General features: G+C 44.3%; 1 protein-coding gene across 1 annotated transcript; it reads left to right on the top strand.

Annotated features, from left to right (window-relative positions):
• Window positions 1-12,065: 12,065 nt before the first annotated feature.
• Window positions 12,066-13,027, top strand: LOC123400196 (uclacyanin 1-like). The gene is made up of 2 exons (XM_045094624.1): window positions 12,066-12,628; window positions 12,998-13,027. Exons 1-2 carry the CDS (start codon window positions 12,098-12,100, stop codon window positions 13,025-13,027), a joined length of 561 nt encoding a protein of 186 aa, XP_044950559.1. The 5' UTR covers window positions 12,066-12,097.

Below are 13,027 nucleotides of genomic sequence, written 5' to 3'. Positions count from 1 at the left end.
AGTAGATGACCAATGAATACATACATGGAGATGAAGTGGCCCTCATACAATGTCGATCCTAGAAGAACCGGATCATGCAGGACGCGCACGACTATGCTACCTAAAAAAGAATCGGGAGGAATTGAGTACAACACCACGCTAAACCCTATACGACATAAGCTCCACGACTACGCTCCGATGAGGCATAGCAGTGTTAGGCGTCCAGTTGCCGAGTCCACAATGACATAGGTTTTCATCCGAAACATGGACACGAATAGGAGCACCACGATGACGTCTTCAAGAACATAACGACACCCTCAAGTGTCGCCAACGACGGAGAAAAAAGCATGGAGCTCTCGCTTGGCAACTCAACCTAGTCACCATGAGGTCTCCAGGGCAAGTGCGGCGAGCAGATGACTACATGTACGGATCAGGGCACCGCCCACACGTCCAAGAGGGACGCCATCACCGGCGCCATGGTGCCCGCAAAAGAGCCATCCATGTAGATCACCACAAGAGGTCGCCACCCTGGCATCCATGTCAAAGACTCCACCAGACGCCCGCATGAGAACGCAACCACCATGATAGGAGGACTAACAAACGACGTCTTTCACTCCTAGCCTGGCATCAGCCACAGAGTGTGCGTCGGTGCCTCTATAGTAGGAGGCACCCATACCTTTTCTCCAGCCGATCCTAGTGGACCAGGGAAGACACTACCATGTGACTACCGGATACCGCTGCCGAATATGCTCGCACGATGTCATTCCCTGGCCCTTCACATCGATGTGCCTGACAACATCGCGAAGCCCCGACCACTACCCACGCCCAACGTACCTGTGAGGAGAGGGACCTCAACGCCCAGGAGCACCATCCAGATCCTCCTGAGCATGTGCCCACCCCCGTAGCCATGCCGTTGGTATAGAGCCAAGGGAAGGAGGTGCACTGCCACCGCTTGACGCCATCCGCGGGAGCCCAACACACAACTTCGAGCACCGTCGCCCCTAGCAACCTACAAGAACCGTGCACCCGTATAAGGTTACACTTTCCGCAAAAGCCACCAGACCACCCCACAATGCCATACCCCCACGCCAACCACCTCTAGTAGGCGAGACCACCGATGACGGTCGGCTCACCCTCCACAGCCCGCGCCGTTGTCTTGCAACCGACCTGAGAAGCCCCTCGGTCCATATTTGCATTGAGAAGCCCAGCACCGTCACCATGCGCAGCCACGCCCCGCCTGACCGTGGTTGTATATCCACAAGAGCCTCCGCACCACGGAACCACCGTCCGTCCGCCGGAGTCATAATTGTGTTGCACCTCCCTACATAGTGGTGTGCTCCCGCAGATGACGATTTTCCGTGCCAGCCTCACACTGCGAAGAAGGGAAGGGGGCGCCTCCACTGATGCTGGCAACGGGAAGGGATGGACGAGGGTTCGGGAAAGGGTTGGAAATGGTGGCGAGTGGGTTCGACCCCCCCCCCCCTCCCCTCCCGCGCGGGAGGGGGCTGGGCTGGGCGAGACAATGGGAGGAGGAACTTTTCGGTAAAGTAGTATAACTCACTAGGTTAGGGGAGTGGTTGTACAACCCAAGCGCATAAGTTCAAGCCCTTACGGGTCTGAACTTAGCTTCTTACTATTTCATAAAGAAAAAACGATGTAGGAGCTTCCATTGCCAAAAATGATATATAATGAAGATCTAGGCAGAGCTAGATTTATGTAAATAAACACATAACTTTTGGTTTATTTACAACACTAACAAGAAACAATATGGCAATAGTTTCAAACCACTAGTTTATCTAGCTACTTCAGCTGCTCAATGCAAGAGGTTTTGACATGAAAAACTACTCACAATTATAGAACTCATGAACACCGATACAGTTGGGCCTTAGTGACTTCACAAGAAGGTTAGTGGCCGAATTCAAATGGTTATATGAATAAAATGTACAGAACCACCACAATAGGATTTGATTATTAGCAGAAAACTACCACTTTACAAAACACTGATGCTAAATGTTAAACACGTTGATGATGTCACTAACTCTTTGGGTGTGTCCATTTAGCTCATCGGGAAATAAATCAGCCACGTAGGTGTTAACTTGGTCTTCCTCTTACTCCATCCAATTTCTTTGGGGCATTAGGGTATCTGGAGCTACGAACACCAAATCCGGCCACTAAAGGCCCGTGGGTGTGCCCGACGTGTCCGCGGGAAATGACCTTTACAACTTAAATTTTTATTTGCACAATCGGACACCTAAACTAGCAGAGCTCAAATCCATGCAAACACATGTACCGTAACCGACGCAACACAAATCATCTGACTAAATCAGAACATGCAATCGGACTATAAGAATTTGACATGTTCTACATACGCTCTCTCCATATTACTTGTCTTAGATTTGTCCATACAAATGTATCTAACACTAAAAAGTGTCTAAATACATCCATATGAAGACAAAACTTAGAAAAGAAATATGGATCAGAGTGGGTATTACAATGGACCATTCATTGTTAGCCTTGCGCCTTCGTCCTTTTCGTCTCCCTTGTCGTCTTTCTTGCGGAAGTAGCACTCGAAAGCGCAAAATGAATTAAGCAAGACTTCTCTTCATCGAAGCCGAGGGCCCGTCGCTATCCTCCTTCCACTCTTTGAGGGGCAATCCATCCATGCAACAGACCGCCTGATTTTGCTCTTGGGAGAGGGCACGTGTCTTCCTCCTCTGCCGCTTCTTTAGAATGCGGACACGAACATCCTCCTCCTATACGGCAGAACACACCTCCGCATCCTTGCCTCCGCCTCTACCATGTCAGCAGTGACGCGTGCTTCAACGACCCTCATCATTGTGCGCACACCGGTCCCTATAGCACTCATACTTCGTCTATTAGAAATGGGGAGGCTAACGGACCGCGATACTTTAGGCCCGACAAATCCGAGTGTCATTGGGCCGATGCAATGGATCCGCGCTGAGCTAATCCCGTCGTCAATCAGGGGAGGTGGATGGCCACAGACTCCTGCATCCCGCATGGGACGACACACCGTTTGACAAATTCAGAATGGTCGAAGTAAGATCCACCGTCTGCCACGCCAGAGAATACTATAGCTCGCTTAATTTAAGTGAGCTTGGGGCGAAGAGGAGGGTAGTGGGGTGACTATGGTTTGGTCCAACAAGAGGATTGAGACAAATATATGTAGGATTGTGGTGGGACACATTGGGCCAAAGCCGACGTGACAGACACGCCCGGGTCTCCTGTTATCCTCCCTAGATTTGGCTGGATAGGAGGGTGCCGGCCAGCCTGGACTAGATATGAGGGGTGTCGATCATAAGGTAACTCCACATATGTTCATCGATATAAGGAATGACAAGCTCAAGATGAGGCATAGCTTCGGTATTGAGATACCAGCTGACTGCCACATTGATATCCAAGACATATTCAGGCTTCAACATAGAAGGACTTTGATGGCTCATATGACAATCGCCAAGATCGATGAGGAGTACGCTGATATGAAGACCAAATTCCCCTCGGATCAGCACAAAGAGTGGGAGACGACCCCACTTGACGGTATCAACATTGAGTATGCAGCAAAAGATGCGTACATTGCATACGAGTTGTCTCGTAGGATATGAATCATGAACTATGGCTAGCCTCACCTCGTACATCAAGCACCACCATCACCACCACCAATTTGGGGATATTCTGGTTCAGACGAGTAGTGTTCGCAACGGCAAACACTTCTATTTCTAGTTATTATATATTATGTACTGCTTGGGGATCTCTAGCTCTCGGACAAGTATTTTTATTTATGTCCCTGTTTAAATATGATGTGAGCAAGATTTTTAGAACATCATGATGTATGATACCATGTCAAGTTTTAACCTTTTTAGAGTTTATTTGTAGTGCGTTTTAATTTCAGGGTCATTTACTAAAAAAATCATTAAATGCATGAAACATAGCAACTGAAGTTAGAAACTATTGAAATTTAAGGATGTGGCTTGGTATGGCGCATATTAAATGCACAAAAAGTGTGGAGTTGAAACAAGTTAACAAAAATGAAATGACCGTGTGACATATGAGTTTTCGTACGAAACCCTCATATTATGAAGTAGATGGTCAAGTTTGTACACGAAGTGCATTCGGTTTTTGTCGTAATCGTCTCAACTTTTTAGCACATGCTATGTGTGTTAAATGAAGATACCATGCCAAGTTTCAACCTTTTTAGAGTTTATTTGTAGTGCTTTTTAATTTCGGGGTCATTTACCAAAAAATCATTAAATGCATGAAAAATAGCAACTGAAGTTAGAAACTGTTGAAATTTGAGGATGTGACTTGCAATTGTGCATATTGAATGCACAAAAAGTCTTGAGTTGAAATAAGTTAACAAAAATGAAATGCCCATGTAACATATGAGTTTTCGTTCGAAACCCTCGTACTCTCAAGTAGATGGCCAAGTTTGTACACGAAGTGCATTCAATTTTTTCATAACCCTCTAAAATTTTTAGCACATGCTATGTGTATGAAAAAGATGATACCATGCCAAGTTTCAACCTTTTTAGAGTTCATTTATAGTGTTTTTAAATTTTAGGGTTATTTACCTAAAAAAATCATTAAATGCATGGAAAAATAGCAACCGAAGTTAGAAACTGTCGAAATTTGAGGATGTGGTTTGGAATGGTGCATATTGAATACACAAAAAGTCTGGAGTTGAAACAAGTTAATAAAAGTGAAATGTCCGTGTAATATATGAGTTTTCGTTTGAAACCCTCATACTCTAAAGTAGATGGCCAAGTTTGTACACGAATTGCATTAAGTTTTTATCGTAATCATCTCAACTTTTTAGCACATGTTATGTATGTGAAATGATGATACCACGCCAAGTTTTAACCTTTCTAGAATTCATTTGTAATGCTTTTTAATTTCAGGGTCATTTACCTAAAAAAATCATTAAATCCATGAAATATAGCAACTGAAGTTAGAAATTCATGTACTATTTCAGCCACATCGCATGTGCTGAAAAGTTTAGAATCCATGAAATATCAGTGCCCTCAATATTCATAATTCAAAGCCACCTCATAAATTTTTAACCCTTTCTTACCTGATTTGCTAGTTTTCATTCATTACATGATTTATTTGAGGTAAATGACCCTTAAGTTGAAAAACACTACAAATGAACTCTGAAAATGTTGAAACTTGGCATGGTATATCATTTCAGCCACATCGCTTGTGCTAAAAAGTTGGAAGGGTTACGACAAAAACATGATGCACTTCGTGTACAAACTGAACTATCTCTTTTGAAGTATTAGGGTTCCGGAATAATACACATCTCTTACAAAGGCATTTCATTTTTTAATAACCTAAAAATTACCAAATTTAATATAATGATAAAACACATTAATATTAAACATCAGAAAAAAGAATGACTAAAAATATTTTTAAAGTAAAGTTATTCACAAACTAGTGATTCACACAAATTTAAAAAAAAATCAAATTTAAACTATGTAAATTTGAAAATTACTAGCACTAATAGAGATTTTGTAGTTTTTTTGACCTAAACCAAAAAGATTCATTCAAAAACTATAAATTGTCTAACAGTTATTTCAAATTTAAAAACAGAAACAGTTGTGTTAGAAAAACAAAAACAATAAAAAAATAGAAAATTAACCTTTAGTCCCGGCTGGAGGCACCAACCCAGACTAAAGGTCCCTTCCAGCATGGAATTTCGGCCACGGAAAATAGACCTTCCTTTGCGGAATTTAGTCCCGCTTGGTGCCACCAACCGAGACTAAAGGTTCCGGCCTATTTAAACCCCCTTCTTCCTCCCCAAATCATTCCATCTCACGCCCGCTCGACGCCGCCGCCACACTGCCCCGTGTTGCCGACGAAATCGCCGCCCCTTGTTGTCCACCGACGAGCCCCTCCTATGCCGATGAGCCCCTCTTCCCACGGTGAGCCTCTGCCTCCTCTTGCCCATCTATGTTCGCCCTAGCCCCTCGATGTGCTCGAGCGTGGCGGCGCCATGGCCGCCGGCCTGGAGCGGCCCCTTTCTCCATCCTGGTTATCTCCACCACCAGCCAGCCACCCTTTCTCCCGCGACCTCTCCATGAGCCACCGCCGTCGGAAGTAGTTGAGGGAAAATTACCAAACACCTTAAAAGTGTATATGCATTTTGAGATATGTCAAAATCCCACATGAAGCTTTCTCAATTCAATGCCAAGCTCTTATAAGAAATGAAAGATATTTCATTTAATGGGCTAAATTATCCGAACTCAAAGTCAATCAACATAGGGTAGCTAAGAAATATCTCTTTAAATGGTTATCTAAACATTGACATGATTAATTAGCTAACTGTTCATACTGTAATTCTAAATATTTCACATACAACACATGCACAGTCGATGTATATGCTTTTAGGTACGTATATTAGTCCATCTAGATGAGGTTGCTTTGTAAGAATCCGAGACGATCGATTCTGGTGTCAAACATACTCAAGGCACTTTGCTGTGAAGATTGTTTATCCTAGCTTTATTTTTAGCAACTAAAGATTCAGCGAGGAACATTTTCTCTCTTATAAATTGGTATTTCATGGAGTAGGATTCTTGATCCATGGCAAAATCAGCTTCTGTTCAAAATTTTCGAACACTATCAAGGTATGTTGCAAGTCTGGTGAGAAAACATGATGGATGACCTACTAATCAAGCAATATTTTTAGTGAATTGTAATACATCATATACTATCGTCATAGTTAAGAGGCATTGTCTTAGTTCACTCTTAATTTGATGTATCTGATTTTTTACTACTGATTGTGTCACATATATAAATGACTAGTTTCCTTGTCTACATGATGTGACCCTTACATTATAATTGTGTTCCACAACATGAAGGTGGCCAAGTTTTTGTATCTCTTCAAGGATTAATTGAAAGCTTGAAGGATATAAGTTGTTCACGCGGAATCATTCTTGTTGCAAATGAGGCGAGCGCGTCACACCGTCTAAGTCATTGTGGGCTAGAACATGACATAAAAACAGCGGTTAGTTGAATTTTGAATGTAGAAACATCCATTCCAGATATAGAAAATGAGTGAATATAAGCATCATCTGCTCAGATAGAGTAGATTGTGTTTCAATACTGGAATACTAGCTCTATAAGTAAATACAAAGAAGTAACTTGTCACAACATGTATTAATCCATTGTCTACCTCTCGTAATTTAGTCATGTTGTTTCATCTAGACCTTCTATAAAACTCAACCGATTAGGATCCGAAAGGCTTGCTTCCCTGCTGCCAACAAGACACGCTTACTTGATTCACATTATACATGGTTGTATCGATGTATTTACCATTTAAATGTTTCCATGCACTTTATCCTTTTTTGAAACTGGTACTCATCATTTCCAGTGCTTCTGATTCTCCCTTTATCTCTCTCTTGCAGCCAGCAAGCTGAATCATAGGCAGACTCTCTTCGGGGAAGTTGAGTCCCCTGAAGAAAGACCGTTGCGCTGTGTTTCGTCAGATTATAAGATGCCATCATTCAAACAGCAACGTGCATTTGAAATGAGTCAAGAAATATAGTTCTTGTCAAGAACATTAAATTCTTGTCAAGGAAAGCCTCGAGCACCATGATGGTCCAATGGCAAGCAGAGTTTTGAAGGGCATGTTTCTGCCATGACTTGTATTCACCTACGCTACGTGGAGGCTGATGCAAAGCACCTGTAATGGTGATATGATATACAGGTGCCTATATTTGAAGAAGATCATGGGTTAAATTGTGCATATATATATATATATATATATATGTGTGTGTGTGTGTGTGTGTGTGTGTGTGTTATATAATATGCGCATGCATATACGGTCACTCTCGAAATTCTATGATATATGATTGGTCCTACGAGAAATCCTATGATATACGCATAACGTGTACGGTATGTACTAGCGTAAGATATATTTGAAATGAAAAAAAATTAAATGGAAATCAGGAAATGAAAAGCAAAAAATAAACAATAAACCCCAAACCCCCAAAACCCAAAATAACCAAAGCATGTAGTCCCGATTGGTGTTACCAACCGGGACTAAGGATCTCGGCCACGCCATGCACGCTGCGAGCCACGTGGAAAGGTATTAGTTCCGGTTCATAGCAAACCGGTACTAAAGGGGGGTCTTTAGTACCAAGTTAATAGTCCTGCTTGGTAAACCGGAACTATTGGCCCTTACCAACCGGGACTATAGTCCCGTTTTCCACTAGTGAGGGCTGTCATGGCTTCACACGGCCTGACAACATGCCCCATACCCTACCCCTCACCCTCATGGTCTATCTTCTGGTGCAGCCCCTTTTCTCATGTAAAAAACTCTGTGAGAGTTTCTTCGGGTTTTTTCTTGGAAAATACATATTTACCCAAAACCATAAACACTGAAGAGTAAAAGCTGAAGCTTTTAGGTAAGGGAAGGATCTGGGGTTCGTTCTTGGGCGGGTCTGGTGTGGGCCCGAGGCGGATCGGAGTTCTGCTCCGGGTAGGTGAGGTGGGTCTCGGCCTAGGATGTGTCCACAGTTCCTTGCGGGCGCGGTGGCCAATGGTGGTGGCCGGGAAAATTGCTTCTCTGCCAGGGAAGATTGGCGTGTTGATCATGAACGTGGCGTCGTGTGAGCTTGCTCTCCGATGGTCGTCGGTGAGGCACGGGATTGTGTCCCCCGGTCCACCGGGACTGGCTGGGGACGTGGGCGTTGACGCCTCCTACTGTGGAGGCACCGACCCAAATCTTGTGTCTGATGCCGGACAAGGAGTGAAAGGAGGCCCCTTTTACTCCTCCTTTCATGGTTGATGCATCGTGATGTGGGCGGATAGTGGTGTCCCGGACATGGATGCCAGGACGGCGTCTCCGAACGGTGGTCCACATGGTTGGCTCTCGGCGGGCACCATGTCGACGATGGTGGCTTTCCCTCTTGGTCATGTGGAAGGCGAGAGGTGTAGCGTCGGGTGGCTCGGGTGTGCCCTCGATGGCAGTGGCTACGCCTCGATCCAGACCTCAGATTTGGATGCGCAGCGCTTGTCCTGGTGATCCCGTGGTGACACGGAGGATCTACTGAGCAAAAGCTCTGCGCTTTGGCGCTAACGGCGACAACGCCCGCGGGCACCGCTTTCTTCTTGAAGACGTCGTTATGGCGGTCCTCTAGGTGTCAGGGTTCGGGGTGAAAACCTTTGCCTTCTATAGACTCGGTAGCGGTGACCCTTCGCGTCATTTTCCCTTCCGAGGACGTTGTCGTGAGACTTAGATGTTATAGGGTGTAGTGTTGCGTTGTACTCTTCTTCCGATGTTCTTTGTCGGTAGCGTAGTCGCGACATTTTGCATGATCCGGTTATCTTAGGATCGACACTGTATAAGGGCTACCTCATCATCTTGTATCGTTCAGCCGTGTGGAGCTTTAGCTTAGCAACTCAATCTCGTCACCATGAAGTCTCTATGGCAAGAGCGACGAGCACATGACTACAAGTACGGATCGGGGCACCGCCCACACGTCCAAGAGGGACACCATCACTGGCGCCATGGTGCCTGCCAGAGAGCCATCCATGCAGGTCACCACTAGAGGTCGCCACCCTGGCATCCATGTCCAAGACTCCACCAGTCGCCCACATCACAATACAACCACCATGATAGGAGGAGTAAAAGATGACGTCTTTCACTCCTAGCCCAGCATCAGCCACAGACTATGCATCAGCGCCCCGATAGTAGGAGGCACCCATACCGTCGACGAAAGAGAACAACACCGGGTTTCTTAATTACTCAACAATTCGGAGGCTGATCTATTTTTTGATTGGTATGGAGTGGCTTATCAGGCTTGCGGCATGATCATAGATTTATCTATTAATTTACGTGGGAGGATAGAAACACCCTTTCTAAAGCTACATCTCTTTTAAGAATTTGGTTCATTGGAAATATCTATGAATTTGATTACTATTTTTATTGGTTGTGTTGCAAATTTGAGTCAAACTATATGTATGCCTTGCTTTAACTAAAAATTGCCCCATTTCTGTATTCCTTCTTGAAGCCTGATGCATCAGACTACCTTTTGGCACTCGCCATGGTCGAGGGTCTGGCGGTGGATGATGCAGCTGTTTGGGAGCCTTCCCAGTGACAACTCGCGTGGAGGTGAACCTGAGATTGTGCAGCCCCTGTGAAGCAGCAAATCCTGGAAGATGACTTCATCGACACGTTGGATGAGGAGAAGGCAACCAAGCTGGATCTCCATATTCCGCAAGCACCCTTCATGGTAATCACATCATATTGAGTAGTTTAGTTATATTAGTATTGATGAAGTACAAAACAACTTATTCTATTAATATTAGTATTGATGAAGTACAACACAACTTGTTCACATTAAGTAGTTTAGTTATACTAGTATTGATGAAGTACATCACTCTTCATGTTAACAATTCCTGACATCGACGCCCTTGTTTCAGTTTGCTGTTTGGATTCTTTTAGTTAGTGGTTCCTTAAGTAGTGTCATGTTTTTGTGGAGTGTGGAAGAACTTAACAACTAGCTCCGGTTTAGATTTTCCACAAAAATTCAAGTACTTTTGTGAACATCGACAGGCCTGCAATCATGCTGGTCGTGCTAGCACTGACAACGTAGCAAATACAGTATACTGCTGGGATCAGTGACACTTATTCTATTTTCTTAAAAGCAGGCAAATTAACGATAATTTAACCTGGAGCCCGGTGAACGGTACTGCGATTTAAAATAAAAAAGTTGGTAACATTTTAAATTTATTTGTGATGCAAGAAGGTTCTATGCGTGAACTCCGTGCAAAATTTTGCCAAGTTTGGACATCGGGGATGCTTGTGGGAAAAAAATCAGGCATGAACAATGCGATTTTTAAAGTTTCTCACACACGTGAATTTTGTCTTTTTTGCCAGTTCCTGACTGCATGAGACATATTTTGTCATATTGTTCATTTTCTTCTAACAGGATCAAATATGTATTTTATTCTTCCCAATGTTTCAAAGGATGATTTTGGCATTGATATATTATAATATACATTGACAGTTATGAATGCTCGAAACTCGGCTCAAGACTTCTCGAGGAAAGATTACTGCATCAACCTTGCATCTTTAGCTATCTAATTAAAACCGTCGGTGGTTAACGAGATCAAAGTTCATCAAAAAGAGTTTGGAAATCTTGAGTGGAGAAGCAAGGCAGGGGTTGGCGGGTTCAACTACGGGGTGCGGGGGTCATCCAATCACGCACCTTATATGTCCGCGGGGCGTGTCCGCAGACAATGGGCTCGCTTGCGAAGACTGACCGGTCACCTCTCAAATCTCCGCGTCCATCTCTACCTTCATTAGTGAGCGACTGTAGACATCCGTGAGGAACTGCTCTTGATCTGTCATCTCCAACAATCCGTGCCAACGGTGTGAGAGGACTGTGCGATCGCCTCCTACGTCGTCGGCGGGGTGAGAACAGGCACCCATTGATAACCTTTAGGAGCTATGTAGCGGAGGGTTGGGAAGGTGGTGGCAGGAACGCAGAGCGGGCCGAGCGCACCGAACTCCTGTCTGGTGCAGAAGAGCGACACGGAGCTCTGCGCGGTGCAGATGTGTTAAAATTGTGCATGATGGGTATGAATTGAGGAAGCCGTTATTATTACACTTGCTCAAATATCCTGCCAATGAAGATAAAGACACCATTTCTGATATTGTGCGAGATTTCTAATGCACATCAAATATCAAATAGATATCAATTTCTAACAGATTTTTAATTGGATCATTGTTCTATATGTATTAATGTATGCAAAGCCAAATTATATTTTTATTATCAATTTACATTGCAAAGTGAAGTGGACTTAAATTATTATCCGATTGTGTCCGTGTTATCTATTCTCTACGTGTGAAATTTAACATGCATTATGTTTACGCATAATTGCAGCAAAATGTTTCAAAAGCCCGTGACAACGCACGGACATTCTACTAGTGAATGTAATATGCAAGCACCAACACATTCAGAAAGTTTCTCTCTCTAGCAGCCTTGGAGCTTCAGATTGTTACTTGATTGCGCAATACAATCTAGCGCTAACTTCCATCTCCCATCACACTTCCAATTTCTACCAGTTAGCTAGCTTGCCGATCCACATTTAATCCATGGAGACCAAAGCCCTTATCCTGATCACCGTGTCTATGGCCATGATTGGGACGGCGTTCGGCACCAGCCACACGGTGGGTGCCCCGGGCGGTTCATGGGACTTGCAGACGAACTACTCCCAGTGGGCTTCGAGAATCAGGTTCACCACCGGTGATGAGCTCCAGTTCCTGTACCCCGCCACCGTGCACAACGTGGTGGAGGTGAGCAAGGCAGGGTACGACACTTGCAATGGCTCCAGACCCATTACAACGTTCCCAACCGGAGATGTTGTCCCGCTCGCTGCCACCGGGACACGGTACTTCATCTGGGGCGTTCCCGGACATTGCATCACCGGTATGAAGGTCGAGGTTGATTTTAAGTCAAAAGTAGTACGCACAGTGCAACGGTGCCGAGGGACGGGGAATCGGCGTCGGTGCCAGTCCAAGATTGTATCAAGCTCCGCCGCGGCGGGTTGCATTGGACACTCTACGGTGGCCCGGTTTAGTGTGGCAACTGTTGTGATTGGCCTCATGCTGGAGTTAATGATGATTGTGCTTCTTTGTTTCTTTCCTTTTCGGACGTGCATGCACTTTATGTATTATAATTCAATTTTTTCATCAAATGTTATTTCATTTATTATTAATCGAATTAACTTCTCGTGTAAAATCTAAACTATAACCAAGTGTATAACCATGAAATGCATTTATCAAAGATGTGTTGGGTGCAATACGCAATGCACCAATCCATCATATACAAAGAGGACGAAGAAGTGAGTCTAACTCAATCATGAAACACGCTTTTCCGCACTTTATATATTATAATTAAGCAACCACCAAACAGATTACATGACCAAACAATATATACAAGGAGATGAGGTGGCCCTCATACAATGCCGATCCTAGGAGAACCGGATTATGCAGGACGCGCTCGACTATGCTACCGAAAAATGA

This window comes from Hordeum vulgare, chromosome 1H, assembly GCF_904849725.1.
Source record: "Hordeum vulgare subsp. vulgare chromosome 1H, MorexV3_pseudomolecules_assembly, whole genome shotgun sequence".
Classification (NCBI taxonomy): Eukaryota; Viridiplantae; Streptophyta; class Magnoliopsida; order Poales; family Poaceae; genus Hordeum; species Hordeum vulgare.
The sequence above is the reverse complement of the archived record's forward strand: the minus strand, read 5'-3'. Positions and strand labels throughout refer to the sequence as shown.

What these genes read in the sequence shown, in the direction of transcription:
- LOC123400196 (XM_045094624.1), top strand. Translation starts at nt 12,098, where the DNA reads ATGGAGACCAAAGCCCTTATCCTGATCACCGTGTCTATGGCCATGATT. An exon ending in TGCTGGAGTTAATGATGATT is followed by an intron (nt 12,629 to 12,997) that starts GTGCTTCTTTGT and finishes CGGATTATGCAG; the next exon opens with GACGCGCTCGACTATGCTAC.